Source organism: Pocillopora damicornis, chromosome 10, assembly GCF_964200805.1.
Source record: "Pocillopora damicornis chromosome 10, jaPocDami1.2, whole genome shotgun sequence".
Taxonomy (NCBI): domain Eukaryota; kingdom Metazoa; phylum Cnidaria; class Anthozoa; order Scleractinia; family Pocilloporidae; genus Pocillopora; species Pocillopora damicornis.
The window spans coordinates 2,304,550-2,331,463 of NC_142679.1; the positions used below are offsets into that span (position 1 = coordinate 2,304,550).

Consider the following 26,914-nt stretch of genomic DNA (forward strand, 5'->3'; position numbering starts at 1 on the left):
GTTGAAATTTACTTTACAGACATCACCCTACTAGCCTATCTCTGCCCCTGACTTATTTATTAATTTTTTCTAAGTTGTGAAAACTTTAAGCTCGGCTGATAAAGTTTGTTTCATAATGGAGAAGTGCATTTACCCTTTAACCCCCAAGATCTTTTAATTAATTCTCCTTACTGTCTGCTCTACAATTCTTCTCGTGTTACTTCTGAGAATTTGGTATTGGATCAACTAATAATCCTCTATTTGATACTTTTCTTGGTTTTCATCACTTGTCTTCTTGATTTTGTATTGATAATGTAAGGAGAAATTCTGTCTTAGTCACTCATGGGAATTAAAGGGTTAAACGATGATTGAAAGGTAACTATCCCTTAACCATTCTTTTCCTTTTCTTTCATAGACCTTCCATTGAAAATGGAATGTTTTTCACTGATTTACCTTCTTGGGGACTTCATCTGCCCTTACCACCATGAAAAAGAAGGCTTTTGGTCCATTCCCTATCTTCGAATTGCTCCCACAACAGACTTTGTTTCAATTCGCCAAATTCTGATTCTTTGATATGCCAAGGGCTTTCGGGCATAAAAAATCCGATTCCCCCCTCCCCCTCACGCACAGACACACACCGCTTACACACTCAGTTAAATCAAAAGTTGTGCTTTTACATGTTAAAATTTTGGAGAGGAGAACTGGATTATGCAATCCTACCTGCTTTTTAAGTCTATTCACTAAATTCGTGGGACCCCTGCGGGCGAAAGGGAAAATTAATCGAGAACTTGTTTGGTACTTAGCGGTAGATAGAGTATTTATCTTTAAGTTTTTTGCGTAAACTTTAATCGTTTCGCTTTATTTCTATTTGAAAACAGACGGAAGATTTTGAAATAACAAAGCATCTATAGTTGTAGAGGCTGTAGGAGTTCCACGATCCTTCCGCCCCATTGTCCAATCTCTGGGTCTATCCTTTATGTTTCACTCCATTTTTGGAAACCGAAAGTCCCCTGGGAACTCTGGGAATGCCCATCGATGTGGGTGGGAGTAAAGCAAACTTACGCCATTCTAAAGACGCGTAATTTGTCCGGAGTTAATTTTACTTTTACATATATCTTTGATTATGGGGTGATTTAGAATCTTTACGTGAAGTGTCCGTCATTGTCTGGCAAGGCCGTCAGCATGGCAGTGAGCGAAGATTCTTGAGCTGATGCAACTTTTGTTTTTTGAGCGCCTTGCGTTGTCCGTGATCTATCTGCTGATCGAAGGTAATTCTGAAAGCTTATGTTTGTTGGTTTCGTGGAAAGGTTCCACATGAGGGGAGATATCTTGCTCAGTAATCGTACATTTATTGGAGTCATTTCGAATGTCCCTCGCGGGAAAACGTGTTTGAAATCATTGCTGGTTGGATCGCATGATGTTTGTCAGTGCTGCTCTGATAACTAGCTGACTTCGCCGTGGGCTCTGGTCGTTTTACCAAGCTGTTATGTCGGAAATATCAAAGCGAAAAGTGAGAAGGCTTTTTCTTAATCTAAGCCTCTTGTGGTATTTTGGAAGAACAAGAAGGTTTACGTAGCACAAGAGTTGCTAGGGATGTGGAATTTATAGCTTTGACTGTTAGGTTTGTTCCACTGGCAATTTGCCAGTACACCAGTAGCTATACTCTTGTCTGCTTATTCACAATTCATGAATCATTTTGACTCTCAAGCAAATGAGTCAGAAAACAACAGATCAATCCAGAATATTTAAAATGACTCAAATTGTCCTTTACTTTTCAATAGTTCTTTGTAATCTTATCACAATGTGGCCTGTGATTGTTTTTAAGGTTTAGAGAGTCACTCGGATATGTCTGGATTAACGATCCTAAACAACCCATATAACGAAATGTGGTAAGTTTTCATGTTTTATTTATGTATTGTTAGTTCCCCGATATGAAAATATGTTGAAGTTTCAGTAAGTTCTTATGGAGTAACCACTTGTTTGCAATAATCAGAAAAGGATATAACTGGATGTTAAACAGAATTCCAAGGGCAACCTTCTTGGTAACCCAGATCACAAATTGTTTGACAGAGATAAAAATTTACTTGTTAGGAATCAAAGACCCTTTGTAGTGAAGTGCATGACATATTTTCTACTGTTTTAGTTAGAAATTGTCATTTTGGCTTGCAATATTGTGATTAGAGGATTCATTGACATCTTTTGGGCTTGTTCGTCAAACAACCAAAAAGGAAGAGGAAAATTTGTTGTCTAGAAAACAATGGAACATTGACTTAAGTATTTTATGCAGATGCTATACGTCACCTTCAAACAGCTAGTTACCTTGAACAGCATATGATGCACCTCAAATCAACTGGAACTTGAACCATAAACACCAAGCATTTAGTTAATTCCCACCTTCAGAGGCTGAAAAAATTGATTTTTCTTTTATTTGGAAAAAACTGAATTCAAACATTAAACCTAATATTTCCATTAAAAAAATATCTGAAATCTGTAAAAGCACCTGAGTTATTTAGAAAAACATATTTTCAAATAAAAGTTAATAAATCAGGAAGGTGTCATAATCTCTGACCTGGACAAGTTCCCTGGGGGAAATTTTTGCTGTAACTGCTTGTGTTGGGGCTTGATTTTCATGTTATTTTCATATTTTGTTTACATTGTGCACTTTACAAAATTCACACATGGAAACTCTTTGTTTATGGAAAAATCTTTGCTCATGGAAAAATCAAAAGCAGAAGAAAGTCCTTGGAAAAAAAAAAAAAAAACAGGCCCAAACTGAGAAAGAAAGCAACAACAACAACACAACAACAACTTTATTTTTTCACCCCAAAATATACAAGAAAGAAAAATTTATAATAATAGTACAGACAATGATAGGGGCGCTGGCTGCCCAAAATAACCTAAGAGTTAAAAATGCCAGGCAGCCAGTTGAAAGAAAAGATGTTTAAATGTTTAGGTCAGGGACACAAAAACAAAGAGATACAGAAATGCACACAAGGGTAAACTACCAGTATATTAAAGAGACTAAAATTCATACATTGCAAAACAGTATTATTTCCATTTTAAAGTTACACAGACAATACAGATGTCTAGTAATCTTTGATAAATTGCTGCTTTACTTTCTTTTTAAACAAAGACAATGAAGATAATTTTATATCTTTGTCAATGGAATTCCATACTGATGGACCTTGAAATCTGATAGTGAATATACCATTGTTCTTGCTTTTGGAAGATAACAAGACTGTTTTGCACCAAGCCTTGTATTATAGGTATGGATTTGCGAAATTTTACTAAAAAAAGAACTAAAGACTGATGGCAATAATTGATTATGATATGATGGACCTTGAAATCTGATATTGAATATACCATAATTTGTTCTTGCTTTTGGAAGATAACAAGACTGTTTTGCACCAAGCCTTGTATTATAGGTATGGATTTGCGAAATTTTACTAAAAAAAGAACTAAAGACTGATGGCAATAATTGATTATGATATTTATACATAAAGATTGCTAAATGAAAAGTTCCTAGGAATTTTATAATTTCAAGAGATTTAAATAAAGGACTAGAGTGCTCATCAAATCTAGAAAAGGTAATTAATCGCATAGCTCTTTTTTGTAAAATGAAAATTAGTTGAAGAGTGGTCTTATAGGTATTTCCACAGATAATTATTCCATAGGTCAAAAAAGGATATATAAGTGCATAATATAAGCTTAATAAAATATCTAGGCCAACATAATAATGAAGTTTAGAGAGGATACCAGTGCTTCTTCTAATTTTCTTAACAATGCAATCAATATGGTGTTTCCAATTCAAGTGTGAATCAATTAGGATGCCCAGATACCTTATACAGAACTCTTGCTTAAGTTCCTTATTATCTATAGCCAGCATGAAATTTTGGCATTCAAGTTTTTTTTGAGGTGCGTGGAAAATTCCAAAATTTGACTTTTCTACATTAAGTGAGAGCTTATTAGCACAGAGCCATATGTGAATATTATTTAATTCAACATTTATGTTTGATTCTAGCATAGAGAAAGTTTTACTTTTATGAAACAAATTTGCATCATCTGCAAAGAGATGAAATTCAGAGATATCTGAGCAACAATGAAAATCATTTACATATAATAAAAACAACAGAGGGCCAAGTACTGATCCCTGTGGTACTCCACAACTTACATTACATTTTGTGGATGTTGCATTATTATTGACAGTAACAAGTTGTTGTCGGCCACTGAGGTAGGAAATAAACCAATCCTTGGCAAGACCTCAAATACCTTAACACTCTAGTTTGTTAATCAAAATTTGATGATTGACGGTGTCAAATGCTTTGGTAAAATCAAGGAATATACCACAGGAATAGCTTCGATCATCAATTGCTTTCTGAATTTTGTCAATTATGCAAAGAATTGCATGGTCAGTACTGTGCTTAGTTCTGAAAGCATATTGGTTTTCAAATAAAACTTTGTTTTTTTCTAAGAATTTGATTAGTCTATTATATACAAGTTTTTCTAGGAGTTTACTAAAGACAGAGATAAGGGAGATGGGACGGTAATTGCACAAGGATGACTCTGATCCTTTTTTGAACACAGGTACAACATTTGCTATTTTAAAATCACTGGGAACAACTCCAGTTGAAATAGAAGCATTAAAAACTATCTCCAAAGGTTTTGATATATAGGCTTTTAGTATTTTTAGTAAATTATCAATTGGAATGCTGAATGGTCCTACAGACTTGCCAGTTTTTAACTTAGATATTTCAGTTTCAATTCCACCACAAGTTACAGGAAAAAAATAAAAATTATTACATACAGGATTATTCAGATATACCATTGGGCTATTGGATACACTTGGTATTTGACTTTCTAGGTTTTTACCAATATTGGCAAAATAATCATTAAATGCTTTGGCAACAAGGTTAGGTTCAGTTATTTCTAAGTTGTTTTCTACAATCTTAATGAGCCTTTGGCTAGTATGCGGCTTAAATTTTACTATTTGTTTAATCCCTTTCCAGATCCTTTTTACCATCCTTAATATTTTGAAAAAAATATTCATTATAATATTGCTTTTTGCTTGTTTTTAGAAGATGGTTTAATTTGTTCCTGTAAAGCTTAAATTTTGTATGGTAATAGGTAGATTTTGTCTTGAGGTATCTCTTATAATAATTATTTTTAATTGAATAGACTTTCATAGAGCTTTAGATATCCATGGTTTTGATTTAAGCTTTACTTCCCTCCTAGATAGTTGTTTGACTGGTATATGTTTGTTGATTATACTAGATATTTTAAAGTAAAAAGATTTAAACATATTGCATGCACTATCATTGGATGCAAAAATAGTTTCCTGTCAATTAGTTGAATCTCACTAATGAAAGCCTGCTGATCAAATTTAGAATAATCTCTTTTGAATATTTTAATATTGCTAGGAAGTGATGAAAATTTATTAAAAATTAGGAAATTGGGAAGGTGATCAGAGAGATCATACACTAAAGGGTACCACTCTGTCAAGTAAAGAAAAAATTCCTTCATGAAAATAACTTGTACTAGTGGAGCTTCATGCTGGTGTCTAGATTTCAACAAAGAAGTCACTGTTAAACCAAAATGTGCCATACATGTTAAAAACGAGGTTTCCTTTTCTTTATGCAAGTACCAGCCTTGATACAAAAACATTAGCAATTGCCTCAAATTGTAATTTTGAAAGCTGTTTGTCAATTTGTTGTCTTGCTTCTTAGCACATTTTCCAGTTTTTCCATCTTTGTCATGGGTTTTTCCTTTGTCTTTGGCAAGTTTTCTTATTATTGTGTTGTCCTCCTTAATGCTCCACTGAGTGATAAGGGATAAAGGCCTGCTATGGGTTACTTTTCCCAGGAAATCTTAATCCATTGTTATTGACACCAGGTGTCCTGTTGTCCCATTTGTTTGCAGTTTTAGAAGGCGAGATAATCTTGTGGCGTGGCACGAGTTGTTTGCAAACCTTTATGAGCTAAAATCTTGCATTTGATTTTGGGAGGAATACATTTGCTCTGAGGGAATTTATAGGGCATTTAGATTTGACCAATTTTCGTAAAATTTCCCCCAAACATTCCAAGAATAATAATGAAGGAAATGTTTTTCCTGTGGCATCCATTTACGCAATATGCCTCACATAATTTTAGCTACTCCAACTTTAGATGCTGATATCTAGACAACCAATCAGAATATGGGAAAAGCCTGACACACTTTTGTTGAGTGATGCCTTTTGAATAAGACTGTGCAGCCATTTTGGTTGTGCTGTGGTATCCAATACTCCATAAATTCAATGGAAGAACCCTCAGTCATTTCATATTCCTACCAGCTCCTGACACTCTCTAAAAGGAAAGCTCGCTCAAATTATATTTTTATCCTAAACTGTAGTTATTAAGCTTTCTTCTGATATATAATTTGCTAAGATTTTAGTGAAACTAGAGTGTATACAAATTTTCTCTTAATGAACACCCACAAAAGTGGGAAGTAACCTTAATTATTATTGGGGCCTAGAGAATAAAAGAACCATGAGGCTTTCAAGCGAGTCCCTCTTAATTATTACTTGTACTATTTCTAGGATTTTCATTATTGTTCATATGATTATTTGTTATTATTAAGTTACTAGTTTAACGTCAACTAGTCACAATATTCTTGAATCATCTTTCTCTTGTTAACCACTTCACTCTTCACTTTTCACTTTTGTTTTTATTTTCTTGCATGTTTACAAGATATTCCTTTGACCCGCAGATAGCAAATGCTAATTGAGGCATACCCATGAATATATGGGATGTGGCAGGCTTTCTTCCTTTGCATGCTTGCATGTAATACAAATCTTCTGCAAAACTACCTTCTACCTAATCTACCTTCTCCATTTTTATCCAATTCTATATCAGTAGCCACCTGCAGTCTCATGCTGCCTGTTTTGTGAATATGTAACCTAAAAGCCTTTTTTTGTCTTAAGTGAAGCGAAGTTAATTAAGACATTGTAATTTTTTCTTTTCAGCAGTTACATTCAATATTAAAGGTTTCCTGTGATGTCTGGGCCATCAAAGGTAAAACTAATGACTCATAAATTTAATTATGAAGCTATGAGGATGAGATTTTTGTACAAGTGGAACCCTTTTTCTTGTAAATTTAGGCACAACGTTTACACCTTTGTGTATCACTGTTTATCTTGAAAGTCAGTCCTTGCAGATTCTTGATCAAGGACAAACTATTCATAATTGTGAGGATCTTACAATATTTAATTGTACAGTTATTCAATGAGAAACTCACTTAAAGTATCTAAAGGAACATTTTTCTGTCAACACTTGCTGTAGACATTTATGTCCCAAGCAGGTGTGAGTGGCTTAATTACTACTTTACTCCTGTAACTTTCTACTTTGTCAGTCTATCTCCCTTTAAAATTTAAATGATCAGTTCATCATTGCAAGACAAAGTTCTTGTACCTGAATATCTCAGAAGCCTCCTCTATCTCTGAGGTCTTTCACAGCTTGGTGTTGCTTGTGTGCCAGGCACTGTTGCTCCATCAATTGCAAGATCTGAACAGATGGGAACTGCCTAGTTTCCATTTTATATGCTTGTGTAAATGGGGTATTCCTTGAAGGAGGTTCATGCAGCAGAGTGGCAGGTGCCACAGGTATTAATTCTCTTGCAGCTCAACCTGGTTTTGTTGTGGGTGCTCTAATTTCGTCTGGCTGACAGATAGTGTTTCAAATGTAGATGCAGGAATCCCAAATTTCTCCACATGGGAAGTATTTCTCGAGTATTGGGTCCCACTTGAAGTTTCTATAATGACTGTTGCCAGTCTTGCTAACCATTTGGTATTACATTGGATTGAATGGTGTGGAGAATTTGTCTTTTTGTCTTTAACTAGCACTTGATTGCCAACTTGAATATCAGATTGTTTGGTGTTTTTAGCCTTGTCTGTATATGCTTTGGTATTTTCTTTTACCCTAACAAGTCTGTATGTGGCAATCAGCATGTAGCTCTGGCCATTTTGCTCTCATCTTCCTTTTAACCCTTTAACTCCAAGAAATGACTAACATGTAACTTCTCCCCTAGATATCTATGTTTTCTGGCAAATGGCTAACAAGAATACTCAAGCTTATCAGGAAGAAGTCTTTATCTTGATCTTACACCAAATTCTTGTAACTAATTTACAAGGAATTGTGTAGCAGCAAGAGGAGAGAATTGACAATCAGATCTTGGGAGTTTAAGGGTTAAACAATACTTCCCAGGACTTTTAGCTGATCAATACCTCACTACACACTCACATATATTCTATATCCTTCATCTGGTCAACTCCTACAACTTGGGCATTGCAGGTTCTCTTCATTAGGATGGCATTTTGTCTTTCAACTTCCCTATTGGCCTACGGTGGTTTTGGTGTGGTCTTAGGATGCACAATGCCATTCTGCTTACAGTATTCTTGGAATTGTCTTGATCAGTCAATTACGGTCCACTGTCTGACTTGGTAGTTACAGGAAGACCATGGCTGGTGAGGATCTCTTCTTGGTGGTCAATTACTTCCACATACTCATAATAATGGATATAGTGGCTGATGAAAAGTAGTATTGATGGTCCAGATGGGAGTGGCTGTAGAAGGTCTATGGCTTGCTCTCACTGAGGACCCTTTAGCAATGTCATTAATGTCAGCAGCTCAAGGGGATGTGCAACCAGTTTAAATTCATAACAAGGTTTTTAGATTTTCTCTGCTGCCTTATCTATACAAGGCCATCATACTTTGCTTCTCAAATTTTGTTTTGTTCCAACAATTGCTACATGTAAGTGTCCTTTATGGGCCAAGGCATTTGTTTTGGGCCTTAGCTTACCTGGTTAGTGCAATACAGGTACCTCATAGGACTATTCACTGATCATGCACAGTTCACAGGCAGCTGGTGCATAAGCCTGGCATTTATCAAATCAAACGGTTTTATTTGCCTCTGTCAGAGCTTTTAACTCTTCATCCGTAGCAGATACTACTTCAATTTCTCTTGAGGTGTGGTGCTAATGGTTGCAAATTGAATATACTCTTTAGCTGTGGGTTGATGATTTGTCGCTTTGTTCTGACTCAGCAAATGGGAGAGAAGGTCAGCTGTGGTTGTAGGTGGATTACCCAACAATCAATGCAGGAACAGGATTTGGAACAGGCCCATAGATCACTACCAGTGTGTGATAAGTAACCAGATCAAAATTAATTCTGTACATGTACATGTAGGCATGGTACCTCTTGCATGCTCAAGAAAGGGCAAGGGGTTCTCTCTAAGTCTGGAAGTATTTACATTCACACTCTGAGACTGTCACTTGCACAACAAATGGGGGCCACACATCATTCTGGTTCTGCATTAACACCCATCTCTGAGGCCAGCAGCACTTGTCTATGACTACCTTGTTTGATGCATTCTTGTCAAGGTATGAAAATGGTTCTGCTACAGCTATGTTCTGCTGCTTTAGCTGCCCTTGTAAAGTTAACCTATTGGCCCCTTTCCCCCCAAAACAATGTTGTATCCTGATTCCACAAAGTTTTAGCTACATACAGGCTACATTCAATGGGAGGGAGGGGGGGGGTCATGTCAATGCTTAAGAGTGTGGTAACCATAGGAGTGTCATCCTACACATAAATAGAACTCTGCAAAAACAATATGTCAACTATGTCTGCCAGGTTTTTTATGAACCCTGTTTGGATCTTCTGTACCATGCTCATTCAGACTGAGATGAGATGCTCTGTCCTCTCATACTGTTCTGAGAGTTCTAACATCCAAGCGAGGGTTAGCTCTTGCCTTTCTTCAAATAATTTGTGGTTTACATAGTCTGACCAAAATTTGCACAGGACAATAGGTCTCTTATCTGGTTGTCAAAGTCTGCACCAAAATTGCAATCCTGTCCTTCTAATTTCTTAATCCAGTTACAAACTGCAAAATTGTCTCACCTTCCTTTTGTTGGAGTTGGTGAAATTTCTGATGAACAAAAGCTGTGTTGAGTTTGGGAAGAAAATATCCATTCAATGCTGACAACAGCTGTAGACATAATTGTATGCTTTGCAAGTGTTCATGAGTTTAGAGAAGATTTCTTGGACATCTTGGCAAATTTTTAATAAAGTAGCATAGCTCTTCTTCATTATCTTGTGGTTGTGTTTTTACCTTCATTAATGATTAGCACTTTACGATATGCAAATAATTCCATCATGGTCCTGACATACTGTAGCAGGCTCCGACTGACAATCAAACTTAGGAATTGACTTTTAAGGTCTATTTTTGTTCAAAGACATCTTGTGCTGTTGTGCTTATTCCTTGCTTATCCTCATTACCAATGTTGTGCTCCCTTGCTATGTAAATAACAGATGAACAACCATGAATTGCACACAAATAAGCTGACCATATGCTTTTCTGTTTTTTCTCTCCATGCTCTCTTGAATGTTGTTAATTGATACATAACACATGACAAAAGATATATTTTATTTCGACTTTTACACATATTTATTAATATGAAATATATTTTATTATTGCAATAAAGAGAGCTATTTTAAATTTGTGCTGTTTTGCTTTTGAAGGATTCAGCCTCTCCAAATGAAACCTCTTCATCAGAGGAAACCCAGCAAAACAGGAGATTGAAAGTCACTTTGCTGAGTAGTGAGTGGAGATCATCAACTGATAGAGAAGTCTCAACTATCAGTAGAACGCTTGCAATACATTTAGCTAAGCATCCTAATGTGGATGTCAGTGTGTTTCTTCCTAAGTGCAGTGAAGAGGACAAGAGAAATGCTGCAAGTCACAATATTCAGCTTGTTGAAGCAGATGAACTTCCTGGCTTTGAACCAATTCTTTGGTTGTTGTCTTTACCCAGAAACCACGATGTAGACTGTGTCATAGGACATGGAGTACATCTTGGAAGACAAATTTCACTCATAAAGAGGAGTAAAGACTGCAGATGGATTCAAGTTGTTCACAGTGTTCATGAAGAAGTGGGAATGTACAAGAACATTTCAGAAGGAGAAGAACTTCAGCAAACAGAAATAAAACTCTGTAAGATGGCTGATGAGGTTGTAACAATAGGACCCAAAGTGGCAGAGGCCTACAAACGCTTCCTTTGTTCTGGTAGAGAAGAGGAAACCATTTTAGATCTCACCCCAGGTATTTTCTCTGAATTTCTGAATGTAGTACAAGCCACTGATGAAAGGAGAACATTCTCAGTTCTAGTGATTGGAAGTGGTGATAGCTGTGAAGATTTCAATGTCAAGGGATTCAATATGGCTGCTGAAGCAATTGCTGAGTTAAAAGATGATCTCTACCAACTGAAGTTTCTTTTTTCACCAAGAGAAGATGGTAAGGAAATAGCTGACAAATTGCTTCAGCACGGCATCAGTCATAATCAGCTAATTGTTCGCAGCTTTAATAGCGACAGAGAAGTACTAGGTAACTTGTTCTGTGAGGTGGATCTTGCCATAATGCCATCAAGGACTGAAGGTTTTGGATTGTGTGGCCTTGAAGCACTATCTGCTGGTCTGCCTGTACTTATCAGTGGTAATTCTGGACTTGGAGGAGCTCTGAAGAAAGTGCTTTTTGGCTCACACTATGTGGTAGACTCAGAAGATCCTAAAGACTGGGCCAAAAAGATCAGAGATGTTCGTCAAAAACCTAGGAAAGATCGCCTTTCAGAAGCAAAGCTTCTTCGTGAACATTATGCAAAAGCTTATGACTGGGAGAAGCCTTGTACTGTCCTGGTGGAAAAGATGCAGACACTTGCATTTGGTAAAAGTTCTCTTTCATTATATCTGCTTTCCACTGTTGCAATTAAATGATGAGTTAATATCAGGACTGCTACTTTAATATACTTTTGCCACATGAAACAGCATGTTCTTGTCATTTACTAGACAGTTGGTGTTTTCAAGTAATTATAGCACAGACTCTCTATTGGTCACCTACATGTAGGTGTGTGCAACATTGTTAGTAAGTATTATATCTGGGAGACTGGTATTCAGATTGACACTTCTGTTTTTTTCTTTGGGAACAAACATACAACTCTCAAGGTGTCTGTCTCCTCCAAGATTTTACATTTCTATAAAACTAGTAAACTGTTTGGTTAACCAGTAAAGGTTAAATGGGGAGGGGTAACTTACAATGAGGTAGCATTATTTCCAGTTGGAACAGTTAACAATACCTTTGATTGCTTGTGCTGTAGAGATTGGGATATGCTCCATATCATCATTAATTTTTGACCAATTGAAAATCTTATCAAACTCTTTAAAAAATTATTTGTAAAGTATCCTCCAAGACATACCAGATGTATATCTTCTGAAATGTCCCTAACATTTTGTTGAAGTGGTTTATTTTTATACACTGTAGCTAGCTATAATTTGAATGATTATCTTTGCATGCCAAGATTTATGAAATGATAAATAGCTGAAATAGAGTTAAAATCAATTATGAATTCTGTTAATCACATGAAGGTTCATCAGGAAGCAGGTTAGCCAAGCCAGTCAGGGATAAGAGGCCAACATCCGTTGCTGATACAAGTCAGGCTTGTAAGAGACCCAGAGGAGAATTGACAGATGGCACGTACCACAAAGGTAATCAGTAATTTTCCAAACTGGGGTCACCATTTTTATATTAGGAAGGCTTCCTTATTTGTTGGTCTATGTCAATGGAATGCAATCTCTTCCTTAATGTACCTCTACTAAGCCAAGACATCAGAAATGTTACCCTCAGCATAAAATTAATTGAAACAGTTGTTTGATATTTGAATTTGGTATAAACAGCAAGCAATAAGAGGTGTGCTAAAAGTTATATTTTACAATATTTTACTGCATTTAGTAATTAGCTATTATTAATTTATTTGGCACCTACCAAAGGTGTGGTAGCAAGTAGATTAACAGCTTTAACAGTCAAGGATGTTTATCGCATGTAGGTTCATTAGGAAGCAGGTTAGCCAAGCCATTCAGGGATAGGAGGCTAACATCTGTTGCTGATACAAGTCAGGCTTGTAAGAGACCCAGAGAAGAATTGACAGATAACATGTACCATGAAGGTAATCTGTAATTTCACAAAACTAGGGTCACCTCAACATTGCACTAGATCGACTATTTATAATTAGAAACACATAGTAACATTATGTCAGGAAGACTTTCTTATATGTTGGTCTATGTCAATGGAATGCAATCTCTTCTTTAATCTACCTCTACTAGGCCAAGACATCAGAAATGTCACATTCAGCATAAATTGAAACAGTTATTTGATATTTGAATTTGGTATAAACAGCAAGCAATAAGAAGTGTGCTAAAATTTATATTTTACAATATTTCACAGTATTTAGTATTTAGCCATTATTAAGTTATTTGGCACCTGCTGTAAGTTTTCTGGTGAGCAGATTAACAGCTTTACCAGTCAAGGACTAATGTTTATCATCCATAGTTTATGGAAGTCAGCTTTCTAAGAGAGTTATACAAGAGTTTTTCTATCATGATCACAATGAAGGTACTTACCACATACAATTAGATTAATAATGCAATTGATACAATTTCACAGACTTGAAAGCTCTGTGTAGCTCATCAGCAGAAGCCAAAAATTTTAAATTCTGGAACTCGACCCACTTGGTTTACCCTTTCTGAGAGGATCCAAAGAATCTAAGTTTGCTGCTTTTGACCAGTTTATTTTATTTACTTGGTTGGAATGTTGCTACATGTAGTAGTAAAAACCCCTGACACCCTAACATCAGTATGCATTTTCTCCTTACTGTTTTGTCTAAATTTCCTTTGGTACTGACCAGGAGAATTAGTTTAAAAATCAAGAGCTTTTTTAGTTGGTCATCATTTCCATTATTTTTGTGACCTTCATGGTTGATTCAGGGAGAAATTGTAAGGAGAAATTACATACCAGTCACTTTTAGAGGTTAAAGGGTTAATATTGTTTGTGAGGCTTGTCTAGCAATGAGCAGCAGCAAGTCATGAGAGTTTAGCTTTTAAATCTGCCTTGTTCCTTGCAGGTAGGGAAATCCCACCATTTCAAGAAAGTGGTCAGATTCAAGGTGATTCCACAGCTAATGGTAATTGCTACATGTAGTAATCACCTTGTTACTTTAGTTTAAATTGATATTGTGGTCAATTAACTTATTAATTTAGCGCAGGCATTCACTACTTGTAGACTAACTGACTGATACACCAGTCAGTGCGGTCTTCTTAGTGGTAATTCCATCAAAAGTCTCTCAATGGAATCACTGTGAAATCTCATGTTATTTGCACATACAGCGTAGCATTAAAGGTCTTCTCCATTGCTAGTCATCTTGAAAGTAAGCAAGTGCAGATGTTTCCTATTTATGTTTTGGACCATTTCCAGTGGATCATGGCCTCTGTGTTTGTTAACTTGAAATTAGTTATGCTTTTTCAGTCTCAGTTATTCAAGGTTAAATTTTAAGTAGCCGTTGTTACCATGGCAACAAGAGTGCTGCAACCTCTAAAAAGGGCATTTTTGTGCATCCCCCTGAGTGCCTAAGTGCATGCAAAATTTGAAGGGGGGTTGAAAATTTTCATTTCGCGAGATGTTTGATTCTTACAGAGACTTGTTCTTAATCGCCTCGCTACCATCCTTGTTGCACACACCATTATTTCACTTAATCAGCCTTGTGGCTAGTTTGATTAAGTAGGAGTTTCATGGTGAAACAAGGAAGGTTTTTCACCAACGACCAATTGGCGACTATTTGGCAAAAAACACTCTTGAAGACAATTCTATCTCGGGACATAAGTAAAAGAATCCTCAAAAGGTAACGTATGGAAGTAAGGAAGGAAAGAAGTAATACTTTTTTCACAGTTAGAGCTCTTTGCACTTTCAAAGTGAATAAAAACTTAAGTCTATTTGTATGCCCCAATTTCCTTAGATTTTACTTCCTCTTCGATATCACCGCATAATATGTTTATTTGTACAAGATGAGGTTTTAGTTCGTTGTATAGAAGCATTTGAGTGATGGTGTTTTAGCCTCAGTTGCTAAACATTAAATTACTTGAGTAACCTGGAGGGATGAATGCTTTACTTTCTGTTGATCGACATGTGTGTTGTTCAATCTAAATGCATGAATTACTCGCATAAACTGTGTAATCAAATTTTATACGCATGTGTTTTGAAAGTGTTCTTCTCCACTGCAAGTTTAGTCTTAAGAAAAGTTACATGAAAATAGCGTAGAAGTTTACCATTTTGTTTTATCCATTTCCTGTAGATCGTGGTCTTCTTATGTTTACGAGACTTCTCACAAAAGAGTACAACAGACGCGCTCTTTTAAAACCACTCCCTTGGCAAAACACCTTAAGGCTACGTCTGGACGATGTTTTTACAAGATTGTCAATCGTCTCAAGAAGAGTAACTGATTTCAAGTTGGAAGACAATGAAGTGAACATGTTTGATATCTTTAACACTCTAGACAAAGGTGATGATGCCATGGTTCTAGTGGAAGGAAGCCCTGGAATTGGAAAGACGACTTTTTGTCTTAAAATCTCGCACGACTGGGCGAACAAAAAAATCCCAGATGAAACTACTTTCCCAGTTTTTAAACTTCTGTTGTTGCTGAAATGTCGAGACATCCGTGGGAATATATGCGAAGCAATTTTTGATCAGCTCTTCCCCAAAGATATTAAGAAAAAGGCCAAGAAAAGGCTGATAAATTACATCGAAGACATTCATAATCAGCCGAGCATCTTGATCGTTTTGGATGGCCTTGATGAACTTCCCGAAACGGCTGAAAGCCACGTGAACGAGTTATTAGATAGACAACGTTGGTCGTTTTGCTATATATTGGCCACCTCTCGCCAAGAAAAAGGAATTTTTGTGCGACAGAATAGTAACTTTGCTGTTCTTCTTCAAATTAATGGGTACACGGAAGCAGACGCTTTCCAATACATCAGAAAGCACTTTGATCGTGTTGATGAACAAAAAGGAGAATCGCTTATTCAGGCAATCAAAGGAAACACCTTCTTACGTGCACTCCCGAGCAATCCATTGAATCTGCTTCTTCTCTGTGTTGTTTTTGAGGATTATGAAGGGAATCTACCATCTTCTCGAACCGAACTTTACCACATTATTGTTGGTTGCCTTTTGCGAAGGTATTGTGCCAAAAACAATGTAAAAGCCGCTGTTGATGACAAAGCTCTAGGGGAACAATTTAAAGAGAGTTTACTAGCATTGGGGCAGTTAGCGTGGAGGGGTTTGCAAAACGACCGGTTTTCGTTTCGAGAAGAAGAGTTGGCAGAGTTGGAAAGTACAATGAAAACTTTGGCAGCTCGTAAACTTGGTTTGGTATTTAAAGAGGCCAGTGCGAAGAAGATTAACCCTCAGCACGAATATCACTTTTTCCACAAGACTTTTCAAGAGTACGTGGCGGCATTATATCTGGCACACAAGCTACTGGAAGAGAGGGTTAATGTCTTTCATGATTTGAAGTTGAGCTTTGCTGACATCACAAGAAAATACAACCAAGTGTTTATCTTTGTGTCTGGCATACTAGGTCAGGCTACTTGTAATCTGTTTAGACAGATTGGCGAGAATCTTAAGGTTGAATGCTGGAACTGGCTAAATTGTAGTGAGCAAGAAGCGACTTTCTTCACTGAGTGTTTCAGTGAAAGCGGGGAAGCAGAAAAAATGGCAATGACTCTTTGTTCCTTTATCCCGTTTCCACAGTCAGTAACCAGATGCATCGGAAAGGAATCGTTTGGAGGTGTTCTAAGAGTTGCAAATGCTTGCAAGAGCTTCTCACAATTACAATTGCCTGTTCATCTTACTGTATATTTTGATGTCCTTCTTCGCTCTGTTGACGAGTTTCTAACCTCTTACTCCAGGCTAGAAACTATTGTCTTTTCTTCTGAAGGTGTTACAGAACAAATAACTGGCCCCATGTATAACGCACTTCAAGTGAACTCATCTTTACATTCCTTTACTCTTCAAACAAGTAGACCCTTTTCCCCAAGGGAGGCTGCTTCTATTGGTGAAAATTTAGCCGCAAACAAAACACTTCAAACCGTGACTTTAAAACTGCCGGGGGAGTTAGGTGAGCATTGGGCCACTGTTCTTAAAAAAGGATTGTCTGGAGATACACCGCTGACATCTGTTGTGCTGGAGATCAGTGGCTCAGTAAGGAAAAGTGAGATGGTGGCTTTGAACAATTTGTTATTGAACAGATCGCTTCAATCTTTTGGCCTCACTATTTATGGAGACATGCACGATTCCTTGGCGACTTCTGTCGCCGAAGGCCTTGCAGCTAATCCGTACTTAAAATCCCTCAGATTGACTGTATGTGGAAGCGTCAGCTGCTCTGCTTTCATTTCGTTGAAAAAGGGTGTTGTAGAAAATAGTACTTTAAGGTCACTGGTCTTAAAAGTGTTCGGAGGACTCCCCGAGAATTGGATGAACATTTGTGAAGCTCTCTATGTAGCTAAAAAGTCATCTCTGTCTCTTACAATTGAGCCGGATGTAGTCAGCAAAATAACGACTTCGCAGGTGGCCTGTCTTCGTCCTCTTCTACTTGAAGAAAAACTTGGCGTGTTGAAACTTCACTCACTTACTGTAAAGATGTGGGGAAAGTTGAGTTGCACTGGAGCAAGTGATTTATGCAAACTCCTGATAGCCTCAAGAGTTTCCTGCGTTAATTTGAGTATCCATGGAAGAGTAACAGATGGTGTTGCTACCTGTTTGGTTAAGAACTTTGACAAAGTTGAGTCACTGTCCAACTTGAGTATCAACATTAGGGGAGAGGTGACAAGAGACGGAGAGAGCACTCTTGAAGCCCTAACATGCAATCAAAAATTTTCGTCTACTTTAAATGTCCATGACGTAGGGACTGTGGACGAAATATGCGAAGAAGTTGAGTTATCTGTAGTCGATTCTTCGTCATTAACATCAGCATTTACAGACGTCGAGACTATCTGCTCACGTGTTAGTAAAGTGAGTATGAACTTTGATAGCCCCATTTACTCAAGTGAGGAGGACTGGGGACGAAGTGTTGGTGACTTTTTGGCGAAATTCGTGTCACTTGCTACATTACGCCTCTCACTCAAGAACTGCAGTGGCATGAGCGAAGGCTGGATGGGTGGTCTTTGGAGTGGTTTGGCACAAAACACGTCGATAACCACGCTGAGTATTACATTCAACAACTACAGTTACATGAGTGGACACTGGATGGGCGAACTGGGAAGTAGTTTGGCACAAAACACCTCGATAACCACTCTGAGTATTACATTCAGCAACCACAGTTACACGAGTGGAGACTGGATGGGCGAACTGGGAAGTGGTTTGGCACACAACACGTCGATAACCACGCTGAGTATTACAGTCAACAACTACAGTGACATGAGTGGAGACTGGATTTACGAACTGGGAAGTGGTTTCGCACAAAACACGTCGATAACCACGCTGAGTATTACAGTCAACAACTACAGTGACATAAGTGGAAACTGGATGGACGAAGGGGGAAGTGGTTTCGCACAAAACACTTCGATAACCACGCTGAGTATTACAGTCAACAACTACTGTTACATGAGTGGAGACTGGATGGGTGAACTGGGAAGTGGTTTGGCACACAACACGTCGATAACCACGCTGAGTATTGCAGTCAACAACCGCGGTGACATGATTGGAGACTGGACGGGCGAACTGAGAAGTAGTTTGGCACACAACACGTCGATAACCACGCTGAGTATTACAGTCAACAACCGCGGTGACATGATTGGAGACTGGATGGGCGAACTGGGAAGTAGTTATGCACGAAACACGTCGATAACCACGCTGAGTATTACATTCAACAACCACAGGTACAGGAGTAGAGACTGGATGGGCGAACTGGGAAGTGGTTTGGCACAAAACACGTCGATAACCACGCTGAGATTTACATTTAACAACTACAGTTACATGAGTGGAGACTGGATGGGTGGACTGGGAAGTAGTTTGGCACATAGCACGTCGATAACCATGCTGAGTATTACATTCAACAACTACAGTGACACGAGTGGAGACTGGATGGGCGAACTGGGAAGTGGTATGACACAAAACACGACGATAACCATGCTGAGTATTACATTCAACAACTACAGTTACATGAGTGGAGACTGGATGGGCGAACTGGGAAGTGGTTTGGCACAAAACACGTCGATAACCAAGCTGAGTATTACATTTAACAACTACAGTAACATGAGTGGAGACTGGATGGGCGAACTGGGAAGTGGTTTGGCACAAAACACGTCGATAACCACGCTGAGTATTACAGTCAACAACCACAGTGGCATGCGTGGAGACTGGATGCGTAATCTGAGGAGTGTTGTGGCACAGATGACGTCACTTGCCATATTAAACCTTACGCTAAACAACCACACTAATTCATACGAAGACTGGATAAACAAATTGTGTCAAGCTTCGTCAAGGATCACATCGTCGATCAAAACTTTTCTTGAAGTTAACTTGTTTAGTGAGAGCAATGAAAAACCCTAAATGAGCGTGGCTTAGCGAAAAGCACATCTTTTGAACATTCTCAACACCGACTGAGTATCCTAACATGAGGTTGTGGTTGCACTTGTACATTCAGCGATTATAATTACAGAAGACTGGAAACCTGACCTGGAACAATGCGTCAGTGTCTACATTCAACAGCTACTTTGACGGGGGTGGAGACTGTGTCTGATTCTAAATTTCTCGTGGAGGAAAAAGCGCTGCAAGCCTTGTGACAGGAGGCGAGCCACTGGTTGGATGTAGTTTAAGAACTTGGCTAAGAAGTCAACGGGAGGGACTTGTTTCAATTGAACTGGACCAAACTGCAGTGCAGCAGAGGAGGACTTGTGTGTTACATCCTGGCAAGTAAGGACTTGGAATCTTCTGCGGTTAGTGACCGCAATGACGTAAGCGCAGTCCTTGACAGGATTTGATGTTAGAAGACGCTTGACTGAGGGTAAGTCATTTAGATTCTTAAGAGTAAATACCCTTTACACCATAACATCAGTATGCATATTCTCCCTAATGTTCTCTCTACATTTCCTGAAGCACTGACCGGGAGAATGTGTTAAACATCAAGAGCTTTATAAGTTGGTGATCATTTCCTTGATTCTCGTGACTTTCATGTTTGATTCAGGGGTGATATTGTAAGGAGAAATTAGAAGCTGGTCACTCTAAGGGGTTAAAGGCTTACGCATGATGGGAGAGGCTATGCTGTGCCAAAACTAGAATTTTGAAAGCCTGGACCAATTTTTAATTTAAGTTTGGCTTAAAGTGGGAGTTATTTTCTTCAATCATCAAACTGAATTAGCTTTCATTTACGACAAGTACCACTATTTGCTCATGGAGCCAGGTTTTAACTTGAGATTTTTCGAAATCAGAAGGGTTAGTAGCGCTACGGTAATTTAGACTACTGTTTACAGTGCGGAATGAAATGATTTGCGAACGGTAACTTTTAGCTTGGTTGGTATTATCTCTCCTATTCGCAGTTTACACGTGGTGCTTTGATGATGCTAATCCTAGCAGTATGCAAGGTTCTTGTCACATTTGAGCCCCCCATACACCTTAGGTTACCAATTAGTTATCTGCAGCCGAGTGGTAGAGCATCCGAGCGCGAAATCCGCAGGTGTGGGGTTCGACTCTTCCAATTCGTCTCAGGCTCATTTCAAAACGAAAACAAAATTCTTTATTTTTTACTGATTTTCTTTCTGTTTTATATTTTTCACAGCCTTCACATCCCAACTGCCCAGCTGTCAGCGTGATGAAGGATTAAATGGTGTTGAAGTATTGGAGAGCGTCTTAAACAGGAACAAGCCCAGTGAAGGATTCTTTTGTACCAACTGATTGGAAGGAACAGTGTTTTAGACTCATAAGTAAATCTTCCTCGTAATAGCATGGTGATTGTCGCATTTAAAGTTGAATCATGGATGAAGAAAATGCTCGACTACTTTGTAAAATTTTCTATTATTTAACCAGGTATTAAGTAGAGTGGAATTTCTCTGTGGAAATATCATGTCAGTCTTTCATAAGGTGACGCGCAGTCAGTCTACCTGATTGCGATTGACATTGGAAGTGATCTCATCGTGAGTCAAGCGATAGCACTTCACTACCACGATTAGTACAACAGCTTTTTTTGACGACATGTAATCAATTTTTAGCACAACAGCCTTTTTGACGATATTTAATAAATTTGCAAGGAGGATTTTAAAATTTCTCTTCAATTGATATAGTGAAAGGTGATTAAGTCGTAGAGCTAAACGGTGGAAGTTGAACATTATGTCAGAGCAAAGCGCTGGTGTCTTTCTTGCTTCACACTTTTGTCCTAAAACAGAAAGATGTTCTGAAAATTATTCAGCTTGCAACCAGGTCTGTGTAATGCTTAAATTAAGTGAGTTATGCCTCAAAATGTTGGCAGCGTCGTACAATAAAAATCGAAATGGACGGATTTAGAGTCAGAAGATACAGAACGTTTCCATTTTGTGTCCTTATTCACTTTGACTCAAACACTTCTGATCCAATGAAAACTGAATTGTCGGAGTCGCAAGCAGAAGCGGACGAACCAACCAATCACAGTGGCAGTTCTCAGGCCATCCGATGACTTATGACTTTGATGATCTAGTTTTCATGGGATCATAAGTAACCGCGTCCTTAGCGCCGTAAGCTACTTCACTTTCCTGCTGTATGATTTTCAGTAGATGGTATTTAACCCTTTAAAACCCCTAAGAGTGACTAGAATCTAATTTCTCCTTACAATATCACCCCTGAATTACAAATAAATGCCACGAGAATAAGAAAAATGATCATCAGCCAGAGAAGCTCTTGATTGTTAAACAAATTCTCCTTGTCAACACCTTAGGAAATGTATAGAGAACAGTATGGAGAATATGCAAACTGATGTTAGGGTGTAAAGGGTTAAGGCTCTGCTCTTCTCATTACGTATTCGACTGCATCGCCGGCATTAAGAAAACCTCTCGTTTGTTCTTCTTAAGTGCTTTTCGAGTAGTGCGCGTTGTATAACCAAAACCCAAGTTATTAAAATGTCCAGTCAAAGCAAAGTACAATATCACACAAGGAGTCATTAATTAAGTTGCTGAAGTAAAATCAAAACAGTCATCCCAAAGCACTAGACACGAGTGACTAAGTCGAAATTGATTCCAGTCTAGCATCTGATTGGTTGAGAGAGTGGTGCGAAGTTTCTGGAGAAATAGTGTGTTAACCCTTAAACCCTGAGAGTGATCAGCATCTAATTTCTCCTAACAATAATAGTGCTGAATCATTCGTTAAGATCCCGAGAAGAAAAAGAAAATGATCGCCAACTTAAGAGGTTTTGATTGTTAAACAAATTCTCCTTGTCAGTACCAAAGGAAATGCACGGAGAAGAGTATGGAGAATCTGGATACTGATGTTAAGGAGTAAAGAGTTAAGGTAAAACCGATGCAGTTCAGAGTAGTTTCGTATTCCGGTTGAAATTTACTTCACAGACTTCACCCTACTAGCCTATCTCTGCCAGTGACTTATTTATTAATTTTTTCTAAGTTGTGAAAACTTTAAGCTCGGGTGATAAAGTTTGTTTCATAATGGAGAAGTACATTGACCCTTTAACCCCCAAGATCTTTTAATTAATTCTCCTTACTGTCTACTATACAATTCTTCTCATGTTACTTCCGAGAGTTTGGTATTGGATCAACTAATAATCCTCTATTTGATTCTTTTCTTGGTTCTCATCACTTGTGTTCTTGATTTTGTATCGATATTGTGAGGAGAAATTCTGTCTTGATCACTCACGGGAATTAAAGGGTTAAACGATGATTGAAAGGTAACTATCCATTATCCATTCTTTTCCTTTTCTTTCATAGACCTTCCATTGAAAATGGTATGTTTTTCACTGATTTACCTTCTTGGGGACTTCATCTGCCCATGACACCATGAAAAAGAAGACTTTGGGTTCATTCCCTATCTTCGAATTGCTCCCACAACAGACTTTGTTTCAACTCGCCAAATTCTGATTCTTTGATATGCCAAGGGCTTTCGGGCATAAAAAATCCGATTCTTCCCCTCCCCCTCACGCACAGACACACACCGCTTGCACACTCAGTTAAATCAAAAGTTGTGCTTTTACATGTTAAAATTTTGGAGAGGAGAACTCGATTATGCAATCCTACCTACTTTTTAAGTCTACTAAATTGGTGGGACCCTTGCGGGTGAAAGGGAAAATTAATCGAGAACTTGTTTGGTACTTAGCGGTAGATAGAGTATTTATCTTTAAGTTTTTTTCGTAAACTTTAATCGTTTCGCTTTATTTCTATTTGAAAACAGACGGAAGATTTCGAAATAAAAAAGAATTTATAGTTGTAGGGGCTGTAGGAGTTCCACGATCCTTCTGCCCCAGTGTCCAGTCGCTAGATCTATCCTTTATGTTTCACTCCATTTTTGGAAACCGAAAGTCCCCTGGGAACTCTGGGAATGCCCATCGATGTGGGTGGGAGTAAAGCAAACTTACGCCATTCTAAAGACGCGTAATTTGTCCGGAGTTAATTTTACTTTTACATATATCTTTGATTATGGGGTGATTTAGAATCTTTACGTGAAGTGTCCGTCATTGTCTGGCAAGGCCGTCAGCATGGCAGTGAGCGAAGATTCTTGAGCTGATGCAACTTTTGTTTTTTGAGCGGCTTGTGATGTCCGTGATCTATCTGCTGATCGAAGGTAATTCTGAAAGCTTATGTTTGTTGGTTTCGTGGAAAGGTTCCATATGAGGGGAGATATCTTGCTCAGTAATCGTACATTTATTGGAGTCATTTCGAATGTCCCTCGCGGGAAAACGTGTTTGAAATCACTGCTGGTTGGATCGCATGATGTTTGTCAGTGCTGCTCTGATAACTAGCTGACTTCGCCGTGGGCTCTGGTCGTTTTACCAAGCTGTTATGTCGGAAATGTCAAAGCGAAAAGTGGGGAGGCTTTTTCTTAATCTAAGCCTCTTGTGGTATTTTGGAAGAACAAGAAGGTTTACGTAGCACAAGAGTTGCTAGGGATGTGGAATTTATAGCTTTGGCTGTTAGGTTTGTTCCACTGGCAATTTGCCAGTACACCAGTAGCTATACTCTTGTCTGCTTATTCAAAATTCATGAATCATTTTGACTCTCAAGCAAATGAGTAAGAAAACAACAGATCAATCCAGAATATTTAAAATGACTCAAATTTTCCTTTACTTTTCAATAGTCCTTTGTAATCTTATCACAATGTGGCCTGTGATTGTTTTTAAGGTTTAGAGTCAGTCATCTCACTCGGATATGTCTGGATTAACGATCCTAAACAAGCCATATAACGAAATGTGGTAAGTTTTCATGTTTTATTTATGTATTGTTAGTTCCCCGATATGAAAATATGTTGAAGTTTCAGTAAGTTCCTATGGAGTAACCACTTGTTTGCAATAATCAGAAAAGGATATGAGTGGATGTCAAACAGAATTCCAAGGGCAACCTTCTTGGTAACCCAGATCACAAATTGTTTGCCAGAGATAAAACTTTACTTGTTAGGAATGAAAGACCCTTTGTAGTGAAGTGCATGACATATTATCTACTGTTTTAGTTAGAAATTGTCATTTTGGCTTGCAATATTGTGATTAGAGGATTCATTGACATCTTTTGGGCTTGTTCGCCAAATAACCAAAAAGGAAGAGGAAAATTTATTGTCTAGAAAACAATGGAACATTGACTTAAGTATTTTATGCACATGCTATACGTCGCCTTCAAACAGTGACCTTGAACAGCATATGATGCACCTCAAATCAACTGGAACTTGAACCATAAACACCAAGCATTTAGTTAATTCCCACCTTCAGAGGCAGAAAAAATTGATTTTTCTTTTATTTGAAAAAAACTGAATTTAAACATTAAACCTAACGTTTCCATAAAAAAATATCTGAAATCTGTAAAAGCACCTGAGTTATTTAGAAAAACATATTTTCAAATAAAAGTTAATAAATCAGGAAGGTGTCATAATCTCCGACCTGGACAAGTCCCCTGGGGGAATTTTTGCTGTGACTGCTTGTGTTGGGGCTTGATTTTCATGTTATTTTCATATTTTGTTTACATTGTGCACTTTACAAAATTCACACATGGGAGCTCTTTGTTTATGGAAAAATCTTTGCTCATGGAAAAATCAAAAGCAGAAGAAAGTCCTTGGGGAAAAAAAATAAAAAAAATAAAAAACAGGCCCAAACTGAGAAAGAAAGGTTACCATTCTATCAGTTAAAGAAAAAATTCCTTTGTGAAAATGACTTGTACTAGTGGAGCTTCACGCTGGTGTCTAGATTTCACCAAAGAAGTCACTGTTAAACCAAAATGTGCTATACATGATGTTAAAAACGAGGTTTCCTTTTCTTTATGCAAGTACCAGCCTTGATACAAAAACATTAGCAATTGCCTCAAATAGTAATTTTGAAAGCTGTTTATCAATTCGTTGTCTTGCTTCTTAGCACATTTTCCAGTTTTTCCATCTTTGTCATGGGTTTTTCCTTTGTCTTTGGGAAGTTTTCTTATTATTGTGTTGTCCTCCTCAACATTCCACTGAGTGATAGAGATAAAAGAAACGTGCCTGCTATGGGTTACCGTATTTACCCGTGTATAAGTCGACCTTTTACTGCCTAAAAATCAGTCCAAAAAATCGCCCTCAACTTATACATGGGTCAAAATCTGAGATAAAAAAACTTTCAGGACAAATTAGCATAATAATTGTCTGATATGTAAACAAACAATCCTCTTTTAAACGGTACAAGTTCCGATGTCTTTTCCCTGCACAACTTGAGCAGTCTAAGGTTAAACGCTTTAAGATTCAATAAAAAACTGATAGTTGCAGCCAATAAAGTGGTAAGTCCGCTCGACGAAAGCCACATTTCTCGCTTCGAAGTTTTGCTGCTTAGTTACCTGGCTTTGTATCATGCGAGCATGAGGACTTTGTTTAGCTCGTGTTCCAATAAAATGCTGGTTGGCTGGGTTTTTGTTTTGGTTGTTACGCGCCTTTACACAACGATAAAGGTTCGTTAGAAAGTAGTATATTTGATTTTGTAAGCTAATTTCAAAAATTGTGAAGAAAATGCTGCTTATACGTGTCGCTAAAACACGCTAAAACACTTGCGTACATGCAATAAGAAACTTCACGTCCAAACTTGCTGTGGTTTTTTTCATATAACCATAGTACCTGAAAGAAAATTCTAAGAAATATAAGATTAGTTTTTCAAGGAAATTCTTGCCCAGAAATAAGAAAAACTTATTTTTGGGCTCCAAAATGGGGGGTCGACTTATACACGGGTAAATACGGTACTTCTCCTAGGAAATCTGGATCCATTGTTATTGACACCAGGAGGTCCTGTCATCCCATTTGTTTGCAGTTTCAGGAGGCCAGATAATCTCGTGGCATGGCACAAGTTATTTGCAAACCTTTATGAGCTAAAATCTTGCATTTGATTTTGGGAGGAATACATTTGCTCTGAGGGAATTTGTAGGGTATTTAGATTTGACCAATTTTCGTAAAATTTCCCCCAAACATTCCAAGAATAATAACAAAGGAAAGTGTGTTGGGAAATTTTGTCATTTGAAATATTTTTCTTAGGGCATCCACTTATGCAACATGCCTCACATAATTTTAGCTACTCCAACTTTAGATGCTGATATCTAGACAACCAATCAGAATATGGGAAAAGCCTGAAACACTTTTGTTGAGTGATGCCTTTTGAATAAGACTGTGCAGCCATTTTGGTTGTGCTGTGGTATCCAATTCTCGATAAATTCCATGGAAGAACCCTCAGTCATTTCACATCCCTACCAGCTCCTGACACTCTTTAAAAGGAAAGCTCACTCAAATTATATTTTTATCCTAAACTGTAGTTTAGGATAAAAATATAATTCTGATATATAATTTGCTAAGATTTTAGTGAAACTAGAGTGTATACAAATTTTCTCTTAATGAACACCCACAAAAGTGGGAAG

General features: G+C 37.8%; 1 protein-coding gene across 1 annotated transcript; it reads left to right on the forward strand.

Annotated features, from left to right (window-relative positions):
• Window positions 1–1,000: 1,000 nt before the first annotated feature.
• On the forward strand, window positions 1,001–21,389 carry LOC149038431 (uncharacterized). The gene is made up of 9 exons (XM_089184738.1): window positions 1,001–1,247; window positions 1,805–1,868; window positions 6,977–7,025; window positions 10,526–11,723; window positions 12,422–12,541; window positions 12,880–12,999; window positions 13,954–14,013; window positions 15,178–19,884; window positions 20,656–21,389. The coding sequence occupies exons 3-8, from the start codon at window positions 7,008–7,010 to the stop codon at window positions 19,428–19,430; spliced, it is 5,769 nt and encodes a 1,922-aa protein (XP_089040864.1). The 5' UTR covers window positions 1,001–1,247; window positions 1,805–1,868; window positions 6,977–7,007; the 3' UTR covers window positions 19,431–19,884; window positions 20,656–21,389.
• The last annotated feature ends 5,525 nt before the right edge of the window (window positions 21,390–26,914 follow it).

Coding starts and splice junctions, on each gene's coding strand:
- LOC149038431 (XM_089184738.1), top strand. Junction 11,724..12,421: donor GATGCAGACACTTGCATTTG/GTAAAAGTTCTC, acceptor AATCACATGAAG/GTTCATCAGGAAGCAGGTTA. Junction 12,542..12,879: donor AGATGGCACGTACCACAAAG/GTAATCAGTAAT, acceptor TATCGCATGTAG/GTTCATTAGGAAGCAGGTTA.